General features: G+C 48.2%; 1 protein-coding gene across 1 annotated transcript in view; it reads left to right on the top strand.

The window, feature by feature from the left end:
• Window positions 1-6,446: 6,446 nt before the first annotated feature.
• The window catches only part of pappab (pregnancy-associated plasma protein A, pappalysin 1b), a 146,979-nt gene continuing 140,134 nt past the window's right edge, over window positions 6,447-13,291 (top strand). The window contains 1 exon segment of the mRNA XM_048244582.1: window positions 6,447-6,840. Within this exon segment, the coding sequence (XP_048100539.1) occupies window positions 6,447-6,840 (394 nt within the window).

The following is a 13,291-nucleotide window of genomic DNA, read 5'->3' as shown; positions in this document are numbered from 1 at the left end:
TTCTCAGCAGGCCTGACCTGTCTGCTAATGCTGAACTCTGCCTCAGCCCAGCAGAGCTTAATGCTGCACCCACAATACCAAAGCCAAGGATTCTAGAACGAAACTGTGGAATGCCCACGATTGGACAACCAGCATCATTCGGAATCAGCTGCAGTCACTGTCAATGCTGTCGGTCTCAGTGCGTACTAGTGACAGTGGCGCTTACTGTACATAGGCCTACAACAAAAACTCGGCGCAGAGTTATTATAGTTTTGAGATTTTCATTGTTTTTTATGTAAGAGATAACGGCCGCCGAGGTGTCCTGTTATACGGAATTAATGGACGAGGGCGAGAGGCAAAGAACTCCCCGACGCGCAGCGGCTGTTATCCCGCTTATTACCCGGTTACCACTATATGCAATAGTCATGCCTTTATAGCACTATATGCAATAGTCATGCAATAGTCATGCCTTTATAGCACTATATGCAATAGTCATGCCTTTATAGCACTATATGAAATAGTCATGCCTTTATAGCACTATATGCAATAGTCGCCTTTATAGCACTATATGCAATAGTCATGCCTTTATAGCACTATATGTAATAGTCATGCCTTTATAGCACTATATGCAATAGTCGCCTTTATAGCACTATAGGCAATAGTCATGCCTTTATAGCACTATATGTAATAGTCATGCCTTTATAGCACGCAATGGAAACAAGTGGTTCCGTTTAAAAAGAAGCCAACTTGTTCAGTTTGTTGTACAACTTTCTTTGGCCCCATAACAGCGATACAGTTAACTTGTTTACAGTTGATTCATTGTTGCGGAGCCTGCTTCCAGGCTCAACCGTTGTCCTACTATGGTTGTTATAATTACCATTCATAAGCATTGATATGGAACGGTGATTAAACCTTTTTTACCAGATCTACTTCATAGGTGTCCCGTTATTCAGAATTAATAGCCACCCCACCAGCCAATCAGAAAAGAGTATTTCTTCTCTCCGGGTGATCATTTTATTTAGTTTTTAGTCTTTCAGTTTGGTTTCTGATTTCAGCTAGTTTTACTAGTGCAATCGTAGTTTTAGTTTAAGTTTTTCAGGTTTTATGAGGAACGTCTTGATTTAGAGATCCTGTAGAACCTGATAATGCAATAACTTCCCAATAATATAATACAAATCTCCTCTTAACTTCCCAATAATATAATAAAAATCTCCTCTTAACTACGTGCACTGAAACACAGTGTCCCTTTGCTTCTTGGTCGCCAATAGAGAAGGTAGAAACACAATGCTCTCTAATTAGCAGGTATTGGTGGCACCTTTGACCAAGTTAATACAATATTGGAAAATTATTACATTACTGGGTTCCTAAAAAATAAGGTTAAACCCAATAATGGTGTAGGGTCTTTATGGAGTCCCAGGTGTGGTGTAGGGTCTTTATGGAGTCCCAGGTGTGGTGTAGGGTCTTTATGGAGTCCCAGGTGTGGTGTAGGGTCTTCAGCCGTCTTTAAACAGCCCCAGGTGTGATGTAGGGTCTTTATGGAGTCCCAGGTGTGGTGTAGGGTCTTTATGGAGTCCCAGGTGTGGTGTAGGGTCTTCAGCCGTCTTTAAACAGCCCCAGGTGTGATGTAGGGTCTTTATAGAGTCCCAGGTGTGGTGTAGGGTCTTTATGGAGTCCCAGGTGTGGTGTAGGGTCTTCAGCCGTCTTTAAACAGCCCCAGGTGTGATGTAGGGTCTTTATAGAGTCCCAGGTGTGGTGTAGGGTCTTTATAAAGTCCCAGGTGTGGTGTAGGGTCTTCAGCTCTCCCTTTACCGTCCTGCGCAGGTGTTCTTGGGTCGGCCTCTTTTACGCTTGCCATTTGGTGTCCAGTGAAGGGCAGTTTGTGTGATGTTATCTTGCTTTCTATGTATTACCAATCCAAAAAGATCTTGAATGAATGGAAAAATATCAGATGCTTTTTCATTGTGCCTGTTTTGCCATCTGTAGAACCCAATAATGTAATAACTTCCCGATAATGTTATAACTCTCAATAATGTAATACAAATTTCCTCTTAACTCCAACAACAATGAAATACAACTTGATAATGTTATCAGTTCACAATGTAATGCAATAAAACATTTTATTACATTAATGGGGGTTTATTACACACCTGGGAGACACACCTGAAGACCCTACACCACATCTGGGGCTGTATAAAGACCCTACACCACACCTGGAGCTCTATAAAGACCCTACACCACACCTGAGACTCTATAAAGACCCTACACCACACCTGAGACTCTATAAAGATGGCTGAATACCCTACACCACACCTGGAACTGTATAAAGATGGCCTCTAACAGATGATGAGGTCTAGTACAGTAAGTGGTGTGTGTGTGTATGTATGCCTCTAACAGATGATGAGGTCTAGTAGGTGGTGTGTGTGTGTGCATGTATGCCTCTAACAGATGATGAGGTCTAGTAGGTGGTGTGTGTGTGTGCATGTATGCCTCCTAACAGATGATGAGGTCTAGTAGGTGGTGTGTGTGTGTGTGCATGTATGCCTCTAACAGATGATGAGGTCTAGTAGGTGGTGTGTGTGTGTGCATGTATGCCTCTAACAGATGATGAGGTCTAGTAGGTGGTGTGTGTGTGTGCATGTATGCCTCTAACAGATGATGAGGTCTAGCAGGTGGTGTGTGTGTGTGCATGTATGCCTCTAACAGATGATGAGGTCTAGTAGGTGGTGTGTGTGTGTGCATGTATGCCTCTAACAGATGATGAGGTCTAGCAGGTGGTGTCCTCTTTGTACACTTCATGGGCTCTCTGATTAAAAAGACCCCACTGTAGGCCCCAGCTGTGGCGCAACTGGCTGGGGCACCTGCACCGTATGCTGGTGACCCAGGTTCGATTCCCGCCCCGTGGTCCTTTCCGGATCCCACCCCGACTCTCTCTCTCCCATTCACTTCCTGTCACTCTCCACTGTCACTATCATTAAAGGCATAAAAAGGTATACTTAAAAAAAAAAAAAAAGACCCCACTGTAGATCTCAAAGCTTCTCCTGTCTGAATGGGTGCTGAGTTCTCTTCTCCTCTTCATCTCATCCTCATCTTATATCTTCTCCTCCTCATCTCCTCTCCTCTTCATCTCCTCCTCCTCTCATCTCCTCTCTTCATCTCATCCTCATCTTATATCTTCTCCTCCTCATCTCCTCCTCCTCTCCTCTCCTCTTCATCTCCTCTCCTCTCCTCTCCTCCTCCTCTCCTCCTCATCTCCTCTCCTCTCCTCCTCATCTCCTCCTCCTCTTCATCTCCTCTCCTCTTCATCTCTTCTCCTCATCTCCTCCTCCTCTCCTCTCCTCTCCTCTCTTCATCTCATCCTCATCTTATATCTTCTCATCTCCTCTCCTCCTCTCCTCTCCTCCTCATCTCCTCTCCTCTCCTCTTCATCTCTTCTCCTCATCTCCTCCTCCTCTCCTCTCCTCCTCCTCCTTCTCATCTCCTCTCCTCTTCTCCTCCTCTCCTCTCCTCCTCCTCATCTCCTCCTCCTCCTCATCTCCTCTCCTCTCCTCCTCTCCTCCTCATCTTTTCTTTGTTACTTCTCTTGTCTTCTCTTCTCCTCTCTCCTCACCGAGCTGTTCCATGACTTGTGTGTTTTTTCTCTTGATATGCAAACTGCCAGCAGTTAACACACATCTTACAGAGCTCTCACACACGTACACAGCAGACACATAAAGTGGTGATCATATTCATACCACACACACACACACACACGTCCGTTCCTCCTCCTTAGAGCGACTCCCACTCTGTGTCCTGCTGGTTCAGGGCTTCGGCGTCGGGCGAAGTCTCCCGCTGAATAATGGATACCTCTCTTCACACGTTTCTGCCCAATAAAGCCAATTAATCTGCTCCACCTGTCTGTCCCACCAGCGGGCAGGCGAGTGGCCAGGCAGGCAGACCTCTCAACGCCAAGGACAGGACAGGACAGGACAGTCCTGTCAGGGGAGAGCACAGAATTAACCACCAGAAATGCTACATCCGAGGTGAAGGTGTGTGTGTGGGCATATCTCAGAGACGGAGAAAGACAGCAAGACTGTGAGTGTGTGTGTATAAGAGAGAGAGAGAGAGATACCAAGACACTCTTTTTCTATGTGTTAGCTGAGAGGGTCCCTATTCTATTCTGCATATGGGCTAATATGGGCTAATATGGGCTCTCTGCTCCAGCTGAGCTGGGCCCCATGGGTGGGGTGATCTCGGGCTCTCCTGGACTCTCCTGGACTCTGCTGGACTCTGCTGGGCTCTCCTGGGCTCTGCTGGGCTCTCCTGGACTCTGCTGGACTCTGCTGGGCTCTGCTGGGCTCTCCTCCTGACCTGGACTCTGCTGGGCTCTCCTCCTGACCTGGACTCTGCTGGACTCTCCTCTTGACCTGGACTCTGCTGGGCTCTCCTGGACTCTGCTGGACTCTGCTGGACTCTGCTGGGCTCTCCTGGGCTCTGCTGGGCTCTCCTGGGCTCTCCTGGACTCTGCTGGACTCTGCTGGACTCTGCTGGGCTCTCCTCCTGACCTGGACTCTGCTGGACTCTCCTCCTGACCTGGACTCTGCTGGACTCTCCTCCTGACCTGGACTCTGCTGGGCTCTCCTGGACTCTGCTGGGCTCTCCTGGACTCTGCTGGACTCTGCTGGGCTCTCCTCCTGACCTGGACTCTGCTGGACTCTCCTGGACTCTGCTGGACTCTGCTGGGCTCTCCTCCTGACCTGGACTCTGCTGGGCTCTCCTGGGCTCTGCTGGACTCTGCTGGGCTCTCCTCCTGACCTGGACTCTCCTGGACTCTGCTGGACTCTGCTGGGCTCTCCTCCTGACCTGGACTCTGCTGGACTCTCCTCCTGACCTGGACTCTGCTGGACTCTCCTCCTGACCTGGACTCTGCTGGGCTCTCCTGGACTCTGCTGGACTCTGCTGGGCTCTCCTCCTGACCTGGAGCAGTGATCAGAAAGGATCTGAAAGGAGCACAACTGCAGCAACCAGCTCAGCTCATCAGAACCGGACCACTGGACTCTCACTGAAGATCTATCAGAGCATCAGTCTCCATGCATCAGGACCGGACCACTGGACTCTCACTGAAGATCTATCAGAGCATCAGTCTCCATGCATCAGAACCGGACCACTGGACTCTCACTACATGGGGAAGTGCTGTAAAGAGCATCAGTCTCCATGCATCAGGACTGGACCACTGGACTCTCACTGAAGATCTATGCCCATGGGGAAGTGCTGTAAAGGGCATCAGTCTCAATGTGTGTGTGTGGAAGCTGATGATGACTGGCTTTCTACGTCACCAAACCTCTAAACAGCTGCACTCCTTTAAACAGAGGCATACATGCCACTGGTGCTTCTGTTCAGGATGTTACTGACCAGACTGCAACTGGCAGAACATCACAGAGACATTTGTCCCTGTCTGGACACACACTTTGAGTTACCTGTGCCACTCATTCTGGACCTCACACACTGGTTCAGTTTTTCCTACGTGACATATTGGACCTCAGGCTACAGGACAAGAGTCTGTGAACTCGGTGACTCACCTCTGTGTATCACGCCTCTAGTGTCAGAAAAGTTATTCCGCATGTAACCACTAGAGGGACCCCGGAGCAGCTGCGTGGAACCCATCATAGCTCTGCACAAATACAGTAACAGCAAAAACAGCGGTAACGGTTTACCTGTGCCCTCCCGTTATCAGCCTCGAGCCAGGACAAACTGGGACAACACTCCACGCTATTTCTGAGGGGATGTTCTCCAATAAACGGATCAGTGCTCAATGCTCAGTGACAAAATAAAGATAAAAGATTCTCGAAACGGTCTTAACCTTAATTTGGCATAAGGATATTTTCTTGTCTTTTATTTTTGAGAATTAGTTGTTTCAAATTGAGTTGTGAAAATAATTGTAAAACAATATGGCGAATCGCATTGCTTTTTTTGAAATAAAAATGTGTCTTCCTTAAGGCGCCAGGCCACATATCTTGCTTTGCATTCTATTCTCAGGGGGCGTTTGGTATGTCAGCCAAAAGTGTGCCATATAAGACATACGCGTATGTTAAGTATATTTACAGCGGGTTAAGGAAGAGCAGGCTGGCAAATGATTTTGACCTCTCCACATTGATTGATTGCTTACTTAGTCATCCCTCTACTTTAATGGAATCCATTCAATTGAGAAGGTGGAGCACTTGGATGAATTAACATATTCCGTTCCCCCCTCAATCGGAGCTGAAGTGTCTTTGAAAGGGGCAAGGAAGGGGGTCGTGGCTTAACATTATAAAGGAAAAAATAACGCCGCATCGCTTCTTGCTTGGTGTAGAATCCGCGTCTTCACGAGCTTTTGTACAAACCTGGATACTGTGGAAGACACTGCGCGTGACTTTTGCCTTTTGCTTTTGTAGCTAATTGAATCCTCCTTTGCAGCCTTGCAGTTTACATTTTTTCCCTCTGTTCACTTGAAAATGAAACTTTTGCCATTTTGCTCCTGGCTCGCATGCCTTCTCATTTGCATCATGTGCTTGGGATATGCGTGCGGGACCAAAAGGCGAGATGGGAGAGCCAGCAGAGACTTGGTGCGCATTAGGGAAGCTACTGCAACCTCCTCTGGAGCCTGTGCCACTCGCTTGCCGCGGGGCAAACGCTCCTTGCCCGGGATGAATCGGCGCTCTCCTCGCCGGTATCCCCGGTCCTCTCATGCGGAGAAGAGCCCACCGGGGCGGCTGAAGGCTGTTTACTTTGCCGGCAGAAGTGATCAGCTGCGTCTGAAGCCCAGCGTGGAGGTGCCGAGGGGGAATTTCACTCTGGAAATGTGGATCAAACCCGAGGGTGGGCAACGGTCGCCAGCTGTAATCGCAGGTCAGATTTAATTTGATGGCTGAGTGAAATGTTTGTGCAAATGGACAATTAAGTTCGCAAAGTTTACAGTAACACTTGATAACTTGATATTTTTTTGTTTATTGCACAATAACGCCTTGTATTTCAAAACTGTATCTTTGAACAAGTAGCGTTTGAGGCGATCAATTAATTTAGAGAAAGACCATTCGAGGTTAGGGAATTAAGCAGATGCGTCGTAAAAGGCATATTCTTTTCGAGCTCAATTCGTCCAGACACCAAGAGATGCCAACTTTATTATCGGAGCGAATGGTGGCTGGAGCAGGCTACAAAACTGAAACTCGCGCAACTGCAGGCTCCATCGATACGTAACGGTCTGGAATTTTGTCGTTATTTAACATTGAACACCCCTATAAAGAAAGTTGATGCCCGCATTCTCCTTGCCGTGCACACAGACGGAGTCTATGGTAGGCAATGTCCGCATAGCTGTGTGACAAAAGGTAATAAGCCTATCAGTATTTTTGTATGAGATACAAATATAACAAACATGCCAATATGCTGTGCATGCACAGGTATGATTTCTCATAGTTCTGCATGTTCTTGTTTATTATCTGACGTTACGATGAATAACCCCGCTGAAATGTTGGGGGCTGCTTCGGCGTTCTCACAATAATATCTCCACTCCCCCGACTCCTTAGCTCTCTTAGTATGACGTCAGTTAGTTACTCAGAGTCAGCGCTGCCGGAGAGCCATGGGACCGGTTAGAGTTAGACCACTGAACGTACCTGATGTCAAATATGTTGCCCACATTAGCAGACCATAAGCGTTGCACTGATCGTAAACTTTAAACTAACAAATGTAGTAGATTGTGTTCATTTTTTTTCAGCAACAAAACGCCATCTCATTGGTGTCTAATCTGTTGGTTAGTTACAGCACCGATCCCCAACTAAAAACAGAATCGATATATTTCAGGGATGTCCAAGATGAAGCATATCGGGCGTCCGACGAATTGCTATGAACCCAAATTGCGCATCAATAGTAAATCTCGTGAATGTAGCCAAAGGGGAAAAAACTGCGGTCACCATACAGACCTACATAGCATGTGAGAGCGGGTCGTCTAGAGAACTTGTGAATGAGAACGAAGCCATAAACTGTAAAGGAGAATGGAGTAAGTGGGCGGGTTGTTTTGCTGGGGTTTTTTAATCTCTCGGAGTGAAATGTATTTGACTCTTTCCTTCCATGCCCCCGTCTGCCAACAGAGAGCGTAATCCTCATTTCGTGCGCTCGTGCGCAGCTTTCCTCCGGATCCTCGTGTCACCTATCGGCTCGTGCGCCGTGCAGGACAAGAAAGAAGGATGACTTCACGTCAAGGTCAGATTACACAGGCCTACAGTTCTAGGGAGGAACGCTGATGTTTTATCGGTGACGTCCTTACCCGTCACAGGAAGCCTAACATGTGCAGTAGGAGAAAGTGTTTTCCGGTGGTATTTTCAAAGTTGTGCTGTTGGCAATCACCAACATGAACCTGAATTTACATTAAAAAGGCCTGTCTATAGTTTATATGCAGAATATATGATAAATAAATAGTCAAAACATGTGTTCTAACCTGTCAAAGCAGAGAGAAATCGAAGAAACACGATTTAAAATGAAGTCAATCCATTGTTGACTAAACTATTCCACGTTTAATCCATTTGTCTTTGCGTTAAACTGCTGTTAGGTTAGATGTCGTCAGTAAACATGGCGCTTGCTGTATGTCTGTGCATGACTCACTCTGTCAGGCATCATCAGTACTCTGTTTTCAAACAAAAAGCATCGCATTCATCTCACAAGCCTTTCATTGAGATTATTTGGATGGAAAGTGTATCCAAACGTGTAAAACAATATTTGGTACAAAGAGGTCATATAGGCCTGTAGCTCGGAGGTCATATAGGCCTGTAGCTCGGAGGATGGTATATGAAAACGCTGATGATCTCATGGCAGTTGTTCAGGAGATAGGCTACAGTGTGCAGAGAAATGTGTGTGTGTCAGTGTGTAGGGTCCAGGGAGGTGTGTGTGTGTGTGTGCGCATGGCGTCAGTGGCCCTTGTTTTGCTCCTCTTTGCTCCCCTGGAAACACACAAGATGAGAACAGACACCACCCCTCAACACTACTCCACCCTCAACACTACTCACCCCTCAACACTACTCCACCCTCAACACTACTCACCCCTCAACACTACTCCACCCTCAATACTACACCACCCTCAACACTACTCACCCCTCAACACTACTCCCACCCTCAACACTACTCCACCCCTCAACACTACTCACCCCTCAATACTACCCCACCCTCAATACTACCCCACCCTCAACACTACTCACCCCTCAACACTATTCCACCCCTCAACACCTCACTCCACCCCCAAACACCACTCCACCCCCTAACACTACCCACCCCTACCACTCCACCCCTCATCACTACCTCCCACCCCCTCAACACTACTCCACCCTCAACACTACTCACCCCTCAACACTACTCACCCCTCAATACTACTCCACCCTCAATACTACTCCACCCTCAACACTACTCACCCCTCAACACTACTCACCCCTCAATACTACTCCACCCTCAATACTACTCACCCCTCAACACTACTCCACCCTCAACACTACTCACCCCTCAACACTACTCACACCCTCAATACTACTCCACCCTCAATACTACACCACCCTCAATACTACACCACCCTCAACACTAATCACCCCTCAACACTACTCCACCCTCAATACTACTCCACCCTCAATACTACTCCCACCCCACCCTCAATACTACTCCACCCTCAACACTACTCCACCCTCAATACTACCCCACCCTCAATACTACTCCACCTCAACACTACTCACCCCTCAACACTACTCACCCCTCAACACTACTCACCTCAATACTACTCCACCCTCAATACTACTCACCCCTCAATACTACTCCACCTCAATACTACTCCACCTCAACACTACTCCACCCTCAACACTACTCCACCCTCAATACTAACCTCACCCCACCCTCAATACTACTCCACCCTCAATACTAACCTCACCCCACCCTCAATACTACTCCACCTCAATACTACTCCACCCTCAATACTAACCTCACCCCACCCTCAATACTACTCCACCCACAATACTACTCCACCTCAACACTACTCACCCTCAATACTACTCCACCCTCAACACTACTCACCCCTCAATACTACTCCACCCTCAATACTAACCTCACCCCACCCTCAATACTAACCTCACCCTCAATACTACCCCACCCTCAATACTACTCCACCCTCAATACTACTCACCTCAATACTACTCACCTCAATACTACTCCACCCTCAATACTACCCCACCCTCAATACTAACCTCACCCCACCCTCAATACTACTCCACCCTCAATACTACTCCACCCTCAATACTAACCTCACCCCACCCTCAATACTAACCTCACCCTCAATACTACTCCACCCTCAATACTACTCCACCCTCAATACTACTCCACCCTCAATACTACTCCACCCTCAATACTAACCTCACCCCACCCTCAATACTACTCCACCCTCAATACTAACCTCACCCCACCCCTCAATACTACTCCACCTCAATACTAACCTCACCCCACCCTCAATACTCACCCCACCCTCAATACTACCCCACCCTCAATACTACTCCACCCTCAATACTAACCCCACCCTCAATACTACTCCACCCTCAATACTACTCATGGGAACAGGCCTACCCCACCTTGGCTTACCATGGCTCAGTAACAGAAAACAAAGAAGAGTTACCTAGCATAAGTGATTCGTTATGAGGCACATTACATGCCTCATGCAGATGCATCTTAATATAGCCCTCTTCATCAATATAGCCTTCTTCATCAATATAGCCCTCTTCATCAATATAGCCTTCTTCATCAATGTGACGTTCCAATAAAATAATGGACTTTGTAAACTATGTATATTCTTTGTTCTGTTACCCTGTGGTTCCCTGCCCTTCTCTTGTTCTCTTACCCTGTGGTTCCCTGCCCTTCTCTTGTTCTCTTACCCTGTGGTTCCCTGCCATGGTCCATGGCGCTGAAGGACCTCAGTGAGCCGGAGCAGGAGCGTCCAGCAGCAGCACAACACAGCACGCGTACCGTTAGCGTAATGCACGCTGCCTGTTACAGCACGCAGTACGCTGGCCTGTTAATGCAGTAATGCAGCACGCCAGCCCGTTAATGCAGTAATGCAGCACGCTGGCCCGTTACAGTAATGCAGTACGCTGGCCTGTTAATGCTGGCCTGTTAATGCAGTACGCTGGCCTGTTACAGTAATGCAGTACGCTGGCCTGTTAATGCAGTACGCTGGCCTGTTAATGCAGTACGCTGGCCTGTTAATACAGTAATGCAGTACGCTGGCCTGTTAATGCAGTACGCTGGCCTGTTAATGCAGTGCGGCTGGCCTGTTACAGTAATGCAGCACGCCATTCGTTAATGCAGTAATGCAGCACGCTGGCCTGTTAATGCGATACGCTGGCCTGTTACAGTAATGCAGTATGCTGGCCTGTTAATGCAGCACGCCTGGCCCGTTAATGCAGTACGCTGGCCCGTTAATGCAGTAATGCAGCACGCTGGCCTGTTACAGTACGCAGCACGCTGGCCTGTTAATGCAGCACGCCTGGCCCGTTAATGCAGCACGCCATTCGTTAATGCAGTAATGCAGCACGCCATTCGTTAATGCAGCACGCTGGCCTGTTAATGCAGCACGCTGGCCTGTTAATGCGATACGCTGGCCTGTTAATGCTGGCCTGTTAATGCTGGCCTGTTAATGCAGTACGCAGCACGCTGGCCCGTTAATGCAGCACGCTGGCCTGTTAATGCAGCACGCCTGGCCTGTTACAGTAATGCAGCACGCTGGCCTGTTAATGCAGTACGCTGGCCTGTTAATGCAGCTGGCCTGTTAATGCTGTAATGCGATGCGGCTGGCCTGTTAATGCAGTGCAGCTGGCCTGTTAATGCAGTCACGTGGTTGGCCTGTTAATGCAGTAATGCAGTAACGCTGGGCTGTTAATGCAGCACGCTGGCCTGTTGCAGTAATGCAGTACGCTGAACCTTCTGGTTCAGGCAATGATCATCTCCGACTGCGACTACTGCAATGCCCTCCTGACAGGTCTCTAGCCTGCTTGAGTGAAACCCCTTCAGATGATCCAGGTCGGCGGCGGCGCCTGGTCTAACCAACCCAAAAGGGCACATGTTACCCGCTGCTCATCCAGCTACACTGGCTACCCTATGGCGACCTGCATCAAATCAAGGCTCTAGCGGCTTGCCTGCAAAACAGTCTCGGTTTCTGCTCCCCACCTACTTGAATGCCCTTACAGACCCACTACCTCCAGACCGCTGCGCTCCTCTGACGGCGTCTGGCTCTACCACCCGATGCGCTCAAATAATCCAAACTTTTCTCATCTGTTGTTCCTGGGTTAATTTGGAACACTGCTGCCAGTTCCTACAAGGGCAAGGGACATCCCTCTCCATTTTCAAAAAACCCTGAAGACCCTTTAGAGAACATCTCCTCTCATAGCACCACTTACAACAAGTCTTGCTGATGTTAGCACTTACCAGCCATCTTGAACCCGACCGCATTAACTGTTAAAACGGCACTCGCAGAATTGTTGAGAATTGGCACAAAACCCAAACTGTTAATGTTGTTAGTCGCTGCATAAAAACAAAGGCCAGCCAAATGTAATGTAATGTACGTAATGTAATGTTAATACAGTAATGCAGTAAGCTGGCCTGTTAATGCAGCACGCCTGGCCCGTTAATGCAGTAATGCAGCACGCTGGCCCGTTACAGTAAGCTGGCCTGTTAATGCAGTAATGCAGCATTGGCCTGTTAATGCAGCACGCTGGCCTGTTAATGCAGCACGCCGGGCCTGTTAATGCAGCACGCCATTCGTTAATGCAGTAATGCAGCACGCTGGCCTGTTAATGCAGCACGCCATTCGTTAATGCAGTAATGCAGCACGCTGGCCCGTTAATGCAGCACGCCAGCCCGTTAATGCAGTACGCTGGCCTGTTAATGCAGTACGCTAGCCTGTTAATGCAGTAATGCAGTACGCTGGCCTGTTAATGCAGTACGCTGGCCTGTTAATGCAGTAATGCAGTACGCTGGCCTGTTAATGCAGTACGCTGGCCTGTTAATGCAGTACGCTGGCCTGTTACAGTAAGCTGGCCTGTTAATGCAGTAATGCAGCACGCTGGCCTGTTAATGCAGTACGCCACCTGTTACAGTAATGCAGCACGCCATTCGTTAATGCAGCACGCTGGTCTGTTACAGTAATGCAGTAAGCTGGCCTGTTAATGCAGTACTGGCCTGTTAATGCAGTAATGCAGTACGCCACCTGTTAATGCAGTACGCTGGCCTGTTAATGCAGTACGCTGGCCTGTTAATGCAGTACGCTGGCCTGTTACAGTAAGCTGGC

The sequence above is a fragment of the Alosa alosa genome, chromosome 5 (assembly GCF_017589495.1).
Source record: "Alosa alosa isolate M-15738 ecotype Scorff River chromosome 5, AALO_Geno_1.1, whole genome shotgun sequence".
Taxonomy (NCBI): domain Eukaryota; kingdom Metazoa; phylum Chordata; class Actinopteri; order Clupeiformes; family Clupeidae; genus Alosa; species Alosa alosa.
The sequence above is the reverse complement of the archived record's forward strand: the minus strand, read 5'-3'. Positions and strand labels throughout refer to the sequence as shown.